Source organism: Pinus tabuliformis, chromosome Q (assembly GCF_031772625.1).
Source record: "Pinus tabuliformis cultivar Carrire ecotype Pingquan chromosome Q, CPIR1, whole genome shotgun sequence".
NCBI classification, from domain to species: Eukaryota; Viridiplantae; Streptophyta; class Pinopsida; order Pinales; family Pinaceae; genus Pinus; species Pinus tabuliformis.
Window position 1 is genome coordinate 557,900,418 of NC_142296.1, and position 16,408 is coordinate 557,916,825.

The following is a 16,408-nucleotide window of genomic DNA, read 5'->3' on the forward strand; positions in this document are numbered from 1 at the left end:
AAGTGATTTCAAAAGAAAAACATTTAGCTTATAGACAAAAGAGCAATTATTTGCAAAACCTAAACAAATTTTGAAAATGAAAACTCAGAAAGCATATAGATAAAGGTTGGTAAAAGTTGCCTATATATAATTCCGATAAGCCTATCCAATCTTGAGTCAATAATCACTTCATCTCACTAAAGTAAGTGCACTAATAGATAATCTCAAGGATGAAGAAAGAAACTTGCCAGAGAAGAGATCTGTTGTCAAGATCTTGTTTTGGGACATCACGTCCACGCATTGTAACCATATCCAAAAATATTGCTTTGTTTTCACAGCAGATAACAAGAAAATGCCTTCCCCTGGTAGAAGCGAGTGGCCCTCCATGGTGGGCAAATTGCTGGTTGACAGCAACTGGAGCTTCAGAAGCTGCTGCACGATGAAGCCATGCTTGCCAATAGCGAACATCATCATCATAAAATGCAACCTGCTTCACACTTTTTGTGATCAAAAAAATACTTTCAGTTTACAGAAATTTATACCATTTATATTGACCTTTCTGCACAAGAACTTGAAGGCCCTTTCTACATCAATGGTCATAAAGCACAAAGGTGTTCAGAGAAAAAGAGTATACCTTCCTCCTCGCATTGCTTCCGTAGGCTTGGATTTGGGTTCTACCAGTGAAAACAATTCAAAAATTAATATACAGAACTTATACCTAATAATGAATCAAATATCTGTAAAATGAATTGAAGACAACCTAAATCCAATCAAATGCAAATTAGCACCTGACAGGCAAAACTTAATGCGGCACAAAGAAACCCAAAGTAGAATGCACACAGCACTAAACCAACCAAGGTACAGAACATATATATAGAAGATACTACCTATAAAATAGAGTTTTAAATAAATTTAGAATCTTTGACTTCCAAAGGATAGCTCTGTAACAATTTTGAGAAGGAATTATGACATGAGCATTTAGAAGTCATAATATGTAGACTTTGATGATATTTTGCACATTTTATACATAGTTTAATACCCTATGTTTGTCCCATCCTGCATACTTGTTGCATAAGCATTAAAGGGTAATTTACCTGCTCTTAGGAGCAGATCATATTCTCAATATGGCATCCTAAGTTCATAACGTGAACTCAAAAAAGAGTCCGTTATGTACCAGATTCAATATGTATGTAAGCAATGGCAGCAAACCAAGCACAAAAGCTTGTTTCGAATATTTACCAAAACCAATTCTTTCTAATGTTACTACTGCTCATGTGCGACAAAATATGTGTTCCCATGCCCAGCTCTAGAATTTTAACAGCCTGTTTCATTTCTTTTTCTTTCTTTGTTGAATATGTTGCTTTACATTAAGTAACAAGATACATATACATCAAGGCCATTACATCTAGGAAAGCCCACCAAGGACATCAGCAAGGAACACAAGCTTGTCTGCTTTGGCCTTGACCTAAAAACTATATCCATCTCTTCTAAAAATGGCAATCCTCATAGAAAACTGAAAGGTCAACATGAATCTCATCCAAATAGAGCAAAGTGTGCAGCTGATGAAAAGTTATTCAAGGCAGTGGCTCCATAAGAAATAAATGCCTGTTAGATGGATGGCATTGTATATAGTCCTATCACCTGTTGAAACATCCATTTGTTTCCAAAAAACTGCCTTTACAATGCAAAGGAGAGACAAAAGGAACTTTATACACCGCAACAACCCAATCTCAATATATTTTGACAACTTCACAATTCCAGAAAAACATGCTAACTGTTTCAGGCCTGTATACAAAACTTGAATGTCCTCTGTTATCGTCATGCAACAAAATCAATCGTCTACTGCAAAATTGTTAGGAAGAACCTGCCATCCAAGTACTCAAGGCTTAAATGAAGACGAGGGTTTCCAAATACTGTGACTCTGTTAGATATCATAATGTTTAATAGTAATGAATGTGTACTATAAACTTTAAAGTGGAACTACATCATAGGCAACAAATGACACTGATGTTAAAAGCAATTATGAAATTATGTGAGTGGTTCATTATGGGAATAAGTAACTTGCTATAGATATATGTACAACACCACTTTATGTAATCAAATGCACAAAATAAAACATCTCTCATTCAGACTCTCTCATTTGTCATTTGTCTCTTGTATATTCTCCATAGCAAGGTCTAACATGGTATCAGAGCCACAGCAATTGTGGCCTGGGGAAACCTCAAAGATCTGTGTCAAGAAATGGTTCGGCCATAGTTGCGGGGGAGCGCCTCCCCCCCCCCCACCCTCGATCCCGCTCCCAATCCGTGCTCCGGGCAGGAGTGACTCGGGCGCGGGTCGGGAGCGCGCTCCCTAAAAAAAAAACCGCTCCCTGCCTTTTTGGGAGCGTTTTGCCTTTTTTGCAATTTTTTTTTGCAATGATGTTCCAAATGCAATTGTTTTTCAAAGAAACAAATAAGTTTTTAGTGGGGCAGCTTAATGATAAAGTATATGGCCCTAGTATTGATATGCGATTCATGGTAATGTTAAAAGTAAAAGTGACATTCTATTTAATCTTCATCTTCATCCTTGTGACATTCTCTTTAATCTTCATTTTCATCCTTTTACTTAAATTTTTAACATTACCATGAAATGACTCAGGATGTTTGAGAGTGGTTCCGACCTCATTGGATTTCATATGCAAAAAGTAGAATTTTAGATTTCATTCAAAATGCAGCAGACTTTTCAGGATTTCAGGATTGCATTGTTTCCATTGAATTTTGTCATGTATTAGGGTATGGAACTCGTATTTAATCAAGAGCACCAATCCCTCTATGTACCTTGATGTTAGTGACATTGGTTGTCGAACTCCTCTATCATGACCATCCTAAAAATGTACGCATCACTCAAACAAATCTTGACTTGACATGCTATGCTTTTTCTATCTTATGTTAATGCTTAGAGGGTGATATTAATGACAAAGATCCCTATACAGATACAGAGGTAATGACAAAGATACCTCTGGATATTAATGCTTAGAGGGTGATATTAATGATAAAGATCCTAACTTTCCAACAAGACTAAAAAATTAGACATTTTTCGTTGTCGCAAGAGGCCCAAGCATAAGCAATAGATAATAGATTTACTTGTCTTTTCTAGTTTTTAGTAGTTTTTATAACTATTGACTCTTTCATATTTATTATGACATTTTTTTAAACAATATATGACAATATAAGTTTGAAGTTGGCAATTATAACTCAGTAGTAATGAATTATGAATATGATGCTTCATGAAAGTTGAAAGTTGTTTCATTTCATTTTATAGCATTTCATTTCATGTTAGATATTATTTGTTGTAATGGTTACACTTAGCTTACAAGTACAACTTTGGTGATCAATGATGATAAATGTTATATATTGAATTTTGAAAGCTTGAAACTTTAAGATTGATGAATCATGACTCAATATGTTGTATGTTACTATGTTACTAACTTGTGGACATGGTTGATGAAGATTATAACTTCTAGATGATTGTTGTTATATGGTTCAATCTATGTTTTTTTATGTTTTATATATCTAATTCATCATTCTACATGTTTTCGTTGACATATATGTATCAAAATATAAAAAATATATATATATATATTATATAAAAAACGCTCAGGGATTCGCTCCCAAACCGGGAGCTTCTGAAAATGTCACTCCCGCACCCGTTTTCGCTCCCGCTCCCAGCTTTCGCTCCCGCTCCCAAGTAACACTGGGTTCGGCATATCCTAAGAGACAAAGACATCGGATTGCAGAGTAGAGAGACTTTTTCAAATCTGTACAGCAGTATAATAATTCACATGGACCAGCAACTGCATAAATTTGTATGGACAGTTCAATATCCATATGCCAGCAAAATGTACGTCAGACAAATTAATGTTCAGGAACTCCGTACAGCAATTTATTAAAGGTCCAGTGACTCTGTACAGTGGAAGTAAACCTGTACAACAGCGAATTGACTTCGAAGTATAGAGTGGTGGCTCAGCAATTAATTTCATACTGCTACTCAGAATTTGTGTACGGTACAACATAAGAACAGAGTATGGCGGCTCACAGTACAGCAGCTGTGAATTTAAATTGTATGGCTGGCACAGCCATACGAAAAAGTACCACCACTTATTTTTGAAGATATAAAAAGTTATTTTTTATTGCACATATCTAATTTTTTAAGGAATCAAAGTTTTTAAGGAAGTACAAGGGTTTCATAATTTTTTCAGGAGTTTAAGTTTCTTTTTTCAAAAGGTGTTATAAAGGTTTCTGATTTTGATTGGAGTTATAAGCAGATTATTTTGATAATTTCGTGATGCCTAAGTCTCATAAATTAAAATGGAAAAAAATATCCTGTTTAAAAAAAAAATTGAACAAATTTTCTGTTATCATAATCTTTTGAGAACTAATTACTGAGGCTGTGCCAAAAACTGATTCCATGATTAACGACTATAAGCAGAAAAGTAAAAATGTATTAATTCCTCTCACCTTTTCATCAGAGTATAAGATTTTCTTCCCCACATTAGCGTTATTACTTAATGCTATTGATGTTTGGAAGAAGTTAAATTTATATGAAATTTCAAATAAACTTCAAATTTTATTGTTGAGAAACAAATTAAATAGTTTAAAGATGGAAGCATCAAATTTTGTAACAAATCATGTACGGAGGTTGCAGGAATTCAAAAAAGTCTTATCAGTGGTTGACAAAGACAGTAAAGATAAGGAATTCATAAACATTCCATTCAATAGTGTATGAAATTTGCATCAGAATTTTGTAATCACATTTTGCATTTATCAAGTTCCCAGATTTGAAAAAAGCTATCGGCTTACTGTTCCAAGAAGAGCAACAACTCAAGAAAAATGAACTTAAGGAGCCAGATAAAGCTTTTACAACAAGTCACATTGGAAGAGGTCATGACAAAGGTCGTCGAGGAGGAATTGTATATTTGGCATCATAATTGGAGGGAAAATTCTTCAAATCAGACAATTACTCCTCAACATTCTAAGCATTGCAATTATCGTAGCAAGACTAATCATAATGAACAAGAGTATTTTCTTAAAGAAAGACATGAAGCTAACAAGAATAAAGGTAGAGGTCATCAGAGGAAGAAGTAGAGGGGGCAGGGATCAAAATCAAATTGTAGAATGTAGTATAGTTGTTCCACAAGAACCTACCATTGCTTATTTGATTATGGCTTCTCATACTGACATCTATGCTTCTCAATATATCTGGCACACTAATTCGGGAGCCACCAAGCATATGACCAATAAACAAGAAGTTTCTTCAAAACTTGCTCCCTATGATAACAAGATCATTATTGTTGATGATGACAGTATTCATGAGATAAAAAGGAAGACGTGAAGAACCCATGAGATTTTTCATAGATTTCATATCTTGTATGTTCCTAGCTTTAAAGACAAACATGTTTTTTTGTTAGTAAGATTATTGATGAAAACTATATTGTTGTGTTTGATGAGAAATAGTGCTTAATTAGAGCTCATAACAATAGCATCAATGCCAGAGGATTGTGATGTAATGATATGTACAAGTTTGATGGTATTCCAAAGCAACAACGGGCATTTCTGGCATGTTCTACTTTAAAAAATCAATCATGGCATGAAAGACAAGGTCATATTAATTACTTTTATTCAAAGGAGCTTCAAAAACATAATTTGGTGAATGCAATGCCTAACATTGAGGAAGATAAAGGTATATGTGAATCATGTCTGGCAGGAAAGCAACAACAATTCAAATATGATAAGGTCAAAACCAGGGCAACTCAAGTACTTGAATTAATTCACAGTGATGTTTGTGGTCCAATGAGAACCCAACCCCTGGGAGGTTCTAAGTGCTTTGTAACATCAATCGATGATTTTTCAACAAAAAAAAGGGTGTATTTTTTGAACAATAAATATGATTTATTCAAAACATTTAAGTAATTCAAGGCTATGGTTGAAAATAAAAGTGGTCAATGCATTAAGTTGTTCAAAGGTGATAGAAATGGTGAGCATGCATTTCATGATTTTTGCTATCATTAATGTATTCAAAAGAAAACTTATATTGCCAAAGCACCACAGCAAAATGTGGTAGCAAAGAGGAAGAAGCAATCAATTATCGAGATGGCTAGGTGCATGTTGAAAGAAAGTCGTCTCAATGATCAGTTTTGAGCTGAAACAATTTAGACAGTAATATTTTTGTCAAATCGTAGTCCGACAAAGGTGGTTCATGGAAGCACCCTTTATGAAACTTGGTCAAGAGGAAACCAAAGTTAACCAATTACAAACTTTAAATTTGTTTGGCATATGTACATGTTCAAGATACAAATAGTAATAAGTTAGACTCTAAAAGTTGGAAATGCATATTTAATGGTTATAGCACTGAATAGAATGCATACAAGTTATATGATTTAGTCAACAGAAAGGTTGTTATATGTAGAGATGTATTTTTTTATGAGATACTTCCACATGTGCATACATCATAATGGAAAAGTGAAATTTTGCAGGGTGATGATGAAGAGCTTGAATTTGAAACTCTTATCACAGATACAAGACAAAATTGAAGGAAGAAAAAGTAGAGTTGGAGTTGGAGAACAATGTGTCAGTCAATCTCTCCCCGGATGGGGAGGTGCTTGGGAGAGGGGGGGTGATGGATTTTATGCTTAATACTCATGCTAAGAGCTGGAGAGAGTCGAGCCTGCATACCAATGCAATCATGCATGATACGGAGGTCTACTCAGGGTATAGGAATCGAAAATAAGGGAAGTTAAGGCATCTTGAGGCAGTGAGCTCCAGCTTGCACCAAGCATGGGGGATTGGAGGTAGGTCTTGGCATACAGTTTCTCGCATGATAAACATGCCGACGCTCTGCAGAGGATTCCCTTTAAATGAGACTCTTCTCCGACTTTTCTTGCTGCTTTTCCTAGTTTCACCTTGCCCTCCTCCCTGTCCTAGCCCTCATTACCCATGGCATCTCACTTTCCTCATGCATGAAGCTCCCTTTGGTTTACTCCTCACTAAGAATTTGTACAGCCCTGGGCATTTTAACACCTAAGTGGCCTCCCTCCTAGAACTTGTCACTGTTTTTGGATCCTGCCGCTTTTGATACAACCTCTGGCATTGCCCCCACAGCCCAGCATCCATCTTTCTGTTCCGCATACGGTTAAGGTGTTTGATTGATTCAGAAATATGCCGAAGAAAAGAGCATCCTGCAGCTTTCGATACAACCTCTGGCATTGCCCCCACAGCCCAGCATCCATCTTTCTGTTCCGCATACGGTTAAGGTGTTTGATCGATTCAGCAATATGCGGAAGCAAAGAGGCCAAGCTCATTGGAGCACAATATATTACAGTTAGGTGGATAGCTCATGCAACCAGCAAAGGGTCGAAACCTCAGCCAACCGATACAGAGAAAACATGCCTTCGCCAGTGCATGAGGAAATATTAGCAGTTGAGCAGGATATTGTAGGACAAAGGGGTTGTCTCTTGAACATTGAAATAGCCAGCAAAATTTCTGACTGGGTCCCCGACATAGGCCATACCAGAGGGAGGCACAAACAATATATGTACACAATTGACATATATTGGCACCTCAAAATGTTGTTGGGGCATGTATTACAGGACCGAAATGCAGCCAAGGATGAAACTTTGCTTTGATGATCTCCAATTCACAGTGAAGAGAATGGATTGTTGCCTACAACGAATTGAGATACACCTTGGGCTTCCACCTGATCTCGGATGCTCTCCAGGTAGCAATAAAGAGCCAATAGCAGTGGAAGAATCCAACACTCCAAAGAATGAATGAAGGCATCAGTACACTCTTTGATTGTTTTTCTTTGTTTCTGGTTTCCAATTTTTCTGGTTATAGTTGTATCTAATGTCTCAAAAGGTTGTGGCCTTGTTGTTATCCCTGAACATGTTTAACTGGACATTGAAACAACGTTGGTTCTACAAATGGTCTAGTTAACCTAGCAGCAGACCAAGATATGTATTTTTTATCAAATTTAACCATTAAATATTTGCTTACAAAAAAAAAGATGACTGTGAATCTCTAAATGACGAAAATCAATCTCATAAAAGACCAAAATGGTTCTGTCAAACTCTTCAAAATGCAAAGCCAGATGAGATACAACAAGTTGAGTGAAGAACAACATCAAAACCACCACAACAAGCAAATCTTACTTAGATGAGTGAAGTTATGCATTCTTCTGATCCAATTTTTTTTAGTAAAGCACATCAGAAACAAAAGAAGAGAGATGCAATGCAAGTAGAATAAGATGGCTTTAATAAAAAACAACATTTGGAATTTAGTTGAATTACCCCAACTATGAAACCAATAGGCTATAAATGGGGCAAATTGTTTCATAATTCCTTAGTTCAGTAATACATAAATGGCTTCCCTTTGTTCTACACCTATTCTTTAATATGGCAATGCTGAATTTTGACATGATTTATTATCGAATGACATTTTATTCTCCATCAACTTGATGGTAATTTGTTTGTCATTATATCAAATTGTAGGTTGCAATTGTGAAAGTTGCAATCACATAAAATTCTACGTAACCACACTACTTCATAGATTTCTCCAATAACTAATTTGTATTCTACTTTTGTTGTTACATGAGAACACTCCACTACCAAAGGTAAAAGCATAACCTCTTGTAGATTTTCTTTCATCTGTATCACCCACCTAATCTGTGTCTCCAAATCTTTTCAACATGAAGCTATCAATCTTATCAAATACAAAATCAAACTATGAGGTACCTTTAATTTCCCTAAGTACTCTCTTTGCTACATTCCAATGTGTCTCCCTGGGATAGTTTATAAACGTTCATACGACTCCAACTAAAAAAATTATCCCTAGTCTAGTTGTGGTAAGATAAACCAATCCTCCTAAAAGTTGATGATAAAGCAATTCATTAACTACCTCCGATTCACCATCTTTCAAAAGCTTTAAATTCATTTCCATTGGTGTTTTCTTGGGATTACAATCTTCCATTCTAAACTTTTCAACAATTCCAAAGCATACTTTGCTTGTGAGATGAAAATGTTTGAGTTAGCCACCTTGGCTTACTTGCTCATGAATCTCCTAATGTCTGAGTAAGCCACCTTGGCTTACTAGAAGGTAAATCAGTCTATGTTCTGGCACTAGAACCCTACCAATCTAAATCTAATTTCCCTAAATTCTGAAAGCAAGCACTTATGACAGCAAGCTTCTCTCCATCATCAACCTCTGCTAAAGGACCCTAAGACTTATAAGAAGAAACATCCTCATCAATTTTCACATCTTGGCTCACTATTGTATTCTAATGTGACAGAACATAAACTCTATAATCCTTGGAAAACTCAGTGTATCCCAAAAATAAACCATTCATGTTGGAAGGTTCCAACTTAGTTCTCTTCTCCTCAAGAATATGGATATGCATGGGTGAACCAAAGAGATGAAAGTATGGCAATTGCGTCTAGCTCAAACAGTTGGGAGGAAGAATTGCTATCCTCCACAACTAGGTTCAAATCCTGCTAGTGACACATTTGCTTTGTGAGCCAATTGTGATTGAGGCTCTTCATGAGTGATGAGGAACATATCACCCTTGTCTAGAGGTTGGAGAGTGGGATGTCATTACATGTAAAAAAAACACAAAAGTGTGCTACCTAACTCTACTCACTGATGAAGGCTTCCTTTGGTGTTTTGTCCTTCCATATTCCATGAGGATACGTATTTAGCATGTAGACCATTGTACAGCATGCTTCTACACATCGATAAATGGGAAAATCTAGATTCTAGATTGTGAGCCATAGGCTTGGTTGTCTTGATAATGGACATCTTCCTCTTTGAAACCCAGTCATGCTACAGGTTGTAAGTCACTATTAACGCCCTCTTAATCCCTACTTTTCTACAAAAAGAATCAAACTCCTTGAAGGTACACTCTCCTCCACTGCCAGTTATCAACACTTTGATCTTCTTACCTATTTAATTCTCAACAACACCTTTAAACTTCATCCTTGGTCTTCATTTAGTAAATCCAAGTTTTTCTAAAGGAAACATCAACAAATGAAACATAATAAATGTGAACTGCAAGAGAGGTTGATGTCATAGGTCTGCATCCATCTATCCAGATGAATTAAATCAAGAATTTCTCTCAATCTATGCACAATACTATGGAAAACAACCTCGACATGCTTGCTAGTGCACAGCCCTTGCACACTCTTGTTCTTTGTATCTTGAAGCCCAGCAATACCTAACCAAGTCCTCCAAGAGAGATAATGCCCTATAGTGCAGGTGACCAAATATCCTATGCGAAAGCTTGCACAAGTTGTCGTTGTCATATGGTATGCTTCACTAGATCGATAAGTGATTTATGCAGGCAAACCTCATACACACCTCTAGCCAACACTCAACCAGGATCAATGTTATAATCACTTATAATGGACTTGTTGATCATCAAACTCAGACATACGTAAGATCTATCATATCAAACCTTATTAAGCTCAAGAACATCAACTAAAGGCGTGTGGAATAAGGCAAATTCCATTCATGAAACTAGATAACTAGCATCGTCACATAACTCAACTTGTACACTGCCTCCTATTAAAGTCTATTGAAAGTGTACTTATCGAAGTTCATGTATCTCGATGCTCCACTATCCACATACCACCCTTCACTAGAAATGGTGTCATGGAAAGGCACAAAACCATGCAGAAGGCGCTCTAACTCTACTATTATTGTTTGTTCTTCCACTACTTCTTCTCAAGACACTAAGAAGCATAGTGACCATTCTTGTGACACCCAAACCACTTCACATGACTCAAGTCTTTTATTCCCTAATTTAAAGATCCAAAATCTCTCTTCTCCCACTTCTCAAGTCTTCCTTTCTCACCACCTTTCATCATCTTCCCAATGACAACATGGTTTTGAATCTCCTCCACTATAGCTAAAACAACCTCTAGTCTTGTCTACTCTTGGATGGAAACATACCAAAGCTTCTCAAAAGTGAGAAGCTTCTCATGAGTAAAAACACCCCTAACAAAAGTTTCCCTAAATGAAGAGAACCATTTCATGCCATGGGCACCAACTCTTCATCTTCCACCTTCAACTTAATAACAAGAAGCTAATCTAGAAGCTTGATTATCTTCATCATGTAGGTAGGCACTCTATCTACATCACTCATGCATGTGGTGATGACCTTGTTCTTTAGCAACATCATGCAACATGTGTTCACACTCTAATACAAAGGGATCGAGGCAACATACATATCCTTCATTTCCATATTCTTTGCAATGTGAGGGTTCAAGTGGTGATGATTTGGTTCACCTTGGCCATCTTCTAATTATGTTCAACCAAAAGAACAACATCAATAGTTGTTGCAACCTTCACTTCCACAAAACTCTGAAGGTCAACCTTCTGCAATAGCACGTGCGATCTCTACATCCAAGGTGTAAATTTGGACGCACCTACTAGTTGACCACAATCTCTTAAACCAACATGATCATCCTTGCAACTTTTGGAACACACCTAAACAAAACAAACGCGCCAAGAATAAATAAGATCAACAACCTATCTCATGTGCAAATCTCCTTTCCAATCAGTGTAGCACTTAGGGCATCACACCCTACAACCTATCACAGGTATGGATTGCTTCAATCATTGAAGATGGCCATCACACTAAGATCTTCCAACACGGATCTAAAAAGTCTCAAATTATGTGTTATGTTACCATATGTTTAAAATTTCAAACCATGGTAAGCAAATTCTATACTCATAAACTAAAACCCTAATATCTAGGAAATGTAATACCACCATTCAAAACAACGGAAATTGAATATATTAATCTACAAACAAATCACTCTAAAAATAGGACAACAAGAACTATCAAAATTGCATCTATATCCTATATATTGGAAAAGGATTACATGTTATAGATCAAAGGTCTATCTAACACACCAACTCAATGGATGGCATCGTCACTCTTTTATAGACTAAGATGAATCTTAAGTTTACAATGATGAATCCCCATCCCATTGGGGTGCCTTAGCGAGAAGAGAGAACCTAACCTAATTATAGTCTAGAGAAAAGTGCCCAGTTTTGCAAGAATAAACTACCTAGGATAGAGCGCCTCAAGGATAGGCTCACACATGCAAGCATGCATGCCTCCTTGAAACTTGTGCCATACTTAATCAAGAAAACTTAGACATACGTAAGATCTATCAAATCAAACCTTATTAAGCTCAAGAACATCAACTAAAGGCATGTGGAAGGAGGCAAATTCCATTCATGAAACTAGATAACTAGCATCATCACATAACTCAACTTGTACACTGCCTCCTATTAAACTCTATTGAAAGTGTACTTATCGAAGTTCATGTGTCTCGATGCTCCACTATCCACATACCACTCTACACTAGAAATGGTGTCATGGAAAGGCACAAAACCATGGAGAAGGCGCTCTAACTCTACTATTATTATTTGTTCTTCCACTACTTCTTCTCAAGACACTAAGAAGCAGATTGACCATTCTTGTGACACCTGAACCACTTCACATGACTCAAGTCTTTTATTCCCTAATTTAAAGATCCAAAATCTCCCTTCTCCCCCTTCTAACCCTTCTCAAGTCCTCCTTTCTTACCACCTTTCATCATCTTCCCAATGACAACATGGTTCTAAATCTCCTCCACTATAGCTAAAACAACCTCTAGTCTACTCTACTCTTGGATGGAATCATACCAAAGCTTCTCAAAAGTGAGAAGCTTCTCATGAGCAATAACACCCCTAACAAAAGTTTCCCTAAATGAAGAGAACCATTTCATGTTATGGGCACCAACTCTTCATCTTCCACCTTCACCTTGATAACAACAAGTTAATCTAGAAGCTCAATTATCTTCATCATGTAGGCAACCACTCTATCTACATCACTCATGCATGTGGCAACGACCTTGTTCTTTAGCAACATCATGCAACATGTAACACTCTAATACAAAGGGATCGAGGCAATATACATATCCTTCATTTCCATCTTATTTGCAATGTGAGGGTTCAAGTGGTGATGATTTGGTTCACCTTGGCCATCTTCTTATTATGTTCAACCAAAAGAACAACATCAATAAGTGTTGCAACCTTCATTTCCACAAAACTCTGAAGGCCAACCTCCTCTAATAGCACGTGTGATCTCTACATCCAAGGTGTAAAGTTGGACACGCCTACTAATCGACCACAATCTCTTAAACCAACATGGCCATCCTTGCAACTTTTGGAACACGCCTAAACAAAACAAACGAGCCAAGAATAAATAAGATCAACAACCTATCTCATGTGCAAATCTCCTTTCCAATCAGTATAGCACTTAGGCATCACAACCTACAACCTATCACAAGTATGGATTGCTTCAATCATTGAAAATGGCCATCGCACTAAGATCTTCCAACACGCTTCTAAAATGTCTCAAATTATGTGTTATGTTACCATATGTTGAAATTTTCAAATCATGGTAAGCAGATTCTACACTCATAAACTAAAACCCTAATATCTACGAAATGGAATACCACCAGTCAAAACAATGGAAATTGAATATATTAATCTACAAACAAATCACTCTAAAAATAGGACATCAATAACTATCAAAATTGCATCTATATCCTATATATTGGAAAGGGATTACAAGTTATAAATCAAAGCTCTATCTGACACACCAACTCAATGGATGGAATTTTCACTCTTTTATAGACTAAGAGGAATCTTAGGTTTACAATGATGAATCCCCATCCCATTGGCGTGCCTTAGCGAGAAGAGAGAACCTAACCTAATTCTAGCCTAGAGAAAAGTGCCCAATTTTGCAAGAAGAAACTACCTAGGATAGAGCGCCTCAAGGAGATAGGCTCACACATGCAAGCATGCATGCCTACTTCAAACTTGTGCCATACATAATCAAGAAAACCCTAATGCAAAAAAGTGCCAAATTCTATAATAAGCACAACAATAAACTTTCTAAAGAAAGCACATATGCTAATTATGAAAAAACAACCAATCACTAACAAAATTAGAACCTAATCTAAAGAGAAGGCAAGTGTTGTTCTAAATATAACAATGTACTAAACACTGAAATGAGACTAAAGCTAGTACATGCATTCCTAAGCAAGGATGCAACCCTACTTTAGCCTATATACCAACTGCTCCTATGCCTCACATAATTGTTGCCCACACAATTGCACCTGCTCTAATCATTGTCCAATCTATTGTGTTGGAATTGTCATATGCATCGTACAAAAGAAGAACCAATTGTCAAGCAATCAGGTTCACAATACTAAAATTTCAAAGAACAAGACACAAAAATTGTACAATTAAATAGTTTTCCTTGGAGTTATGTAGAAAACCCACGAAATCATGATCTGCTAATATGAACAATCTGAGAACATTTTTTCTTTTCACATAGACACAGAACTTTTCTAGCAAATAGCAGTGAAATAGAATAGAAATAATTACACAAATTCACACAATAGAACACAACAATTTTAGGAACCCAACTGCGAAAACCCTCGCTTGCTTCAGAATTTTATTGAGGAAAACTGAGCAATAGATCTCATACAAATACAAGCTAGTTTCAATATGAAAATACAATGATTCTCCTCCCTGTCCTAGGCTTGAAATCCCTATTTGATCCCTGATCTTCTTCCTCCTTGTATGCGCACTAGAGGCTCGAATTTCCTAGCGATATTCCTAATGAAATAGCCTCCTATTTCCTAGCGCTACTCAAGCTCTTATTAAACAGGGAATTTCCCTATTTCTATGCACACTTCAAGAAGAAAGTGTCCTCCATAATAATTCGCGCAAGGAAACCTTGGCTCTTTCCTCCACAAGCTCTCTTGCTCTCAAACACGTGCTCAAGAATAATGAATACAAAGTGTGCCTCTGATCTCTTTATAAGCACTTCAATTTGGCTATTGTTACTGAGTTTCTAAATTAGGAAGTTGAACTGGAGCCTTTCTAGTTAACCAAAGTCAACACAACTAGTTAACTGGATCCTCCTAAAATTTAGGAGACTAACTCCACTTGAGCATTCAATTCCCAATTTAACTCACAATAGAGGACAGATAACTCGGTCCTCCACAAACTCGCACTAGTCAAATTGATTCTTGAACTTGTCCTCATCACTGGAACTCGTGCATGATTAAGAAGATCACAAATTCGATTCCTTGAATTAAGGCACAAATCAAGGAATCCATTCCTTCGCTAATTTCAATACTCCCTCTTAGCGAGGAAGGGATTTTGTACAACTCCCAACTTATCTATGTAATGAACAAAACTACTTCTTGTCAATGCCTTGGTCAAGATGTTTGTTGTCTACTAATTTGTTGGAATGTACGGTATCTTGACTATCCCCTTCTACATGCAATCTCTAAGATGGTGATATCGGATCTTGATATGCTTTGAGCGATCATGAAACACTGGATTCTCAGAGAGTTTAATGCAACTCTGATTATCACAATGTATCATGGTAGGCTCCATCCTTTGTCTGAAAAGTCCCACGAGCAACTTCCTCATCCAAATAGCCTCACAAGTTGACTGACTAGGAACCATGTACTTGGCCTCTACTGAATTGAGTGCAACTGATCTCGACTTCCTGTTGTACCAAGAAACTGTTGTTGACCCAATGTTGAATATTTCACCTAAAGTACTCTTCTTGTCTATGGAGCTCCCTGCCCAATCTGCATCTATGAAACCCTCAAGCCTCACTCCATCAACCTGTTTGTACCACAATCTATAGTACGTTGTGCCTTTGAGATATCTCAACACATGCTTTGCAGTGACCCAATGCACTATGGTAGGTTCAACCATGAACTGACTCAGTTCGCTGATTACAAAACAAATATCAGATCATGTGTTGACTAAGTACATCAACAACCCGATAAGTTGCCTGTATACTATAGGATCCACTCGCTCTCCTCTACTAGCATCCACCTTCCTCTAGTTTGTGACTAGAGGTGTGGCCATGGGCCTGCAATCCTGCATATGAAATCTCCAGAGAATCTTTGTAGTGTACTTTCCCTATCCCACAAAGATCTCACCATCACCCAGCCAAACCCCCAAGCCAAGGAAATAGTGCATAAGCCCCATATCCTTCATCTCAAACTCTCTTGCAAGGTCCTCCTTGCAATCCTGGATCAAGCTCTCATCTCTAGTCAGTATAAGATCATCGACATAGAGAACTAGAATGAGCGGAAGCCCTCCAACCATAATGTAGTACAGGTTGGCATCCGCCTCATTCTTAATGAAGCCCAATTCATGAAGGTATATGTCAATCCGAGTGTACCATGTTCTCAGAGCCTGCTTGAGCCCATAAAGAGCTCTCTTCAGCCTGCACACATGTGTCTCTGCTCAACTGCTTGAACCCCTTTGGCTGCTCTATATAGATCTCCTCAACAACTTCATTG

At 37.1% G+C, this 16,408-nt stretch overlaps 1 protein-coding gene across 1 annotated transcript in view; it reads right to left on the reverse strand.

Moving 5' to 3' along the window:
* The window catches only part of LOC149220653 (Transducin/WD40 repeat-like superfamily protein), a 303,099-nt gene that overhangs the window by 258,683 nt on the left and 28,008 nt on the right, over nt 1–16,408 (reverse strand). Inside the window, exons 4-5 of the mRNA XM_089384847.1 lie at nt 614–653; nt 228–476 (exon numbers count right to left, since the gene is read on the reverse strand). Of these exons, the coding sequence (XP_089240973.1) occupies nt 228–476; nt 614–653 (289 nt within the window). The remainder of the gene's footprint in view (nt 1–227; nt 477–613; nt 654–16,408) is intronic.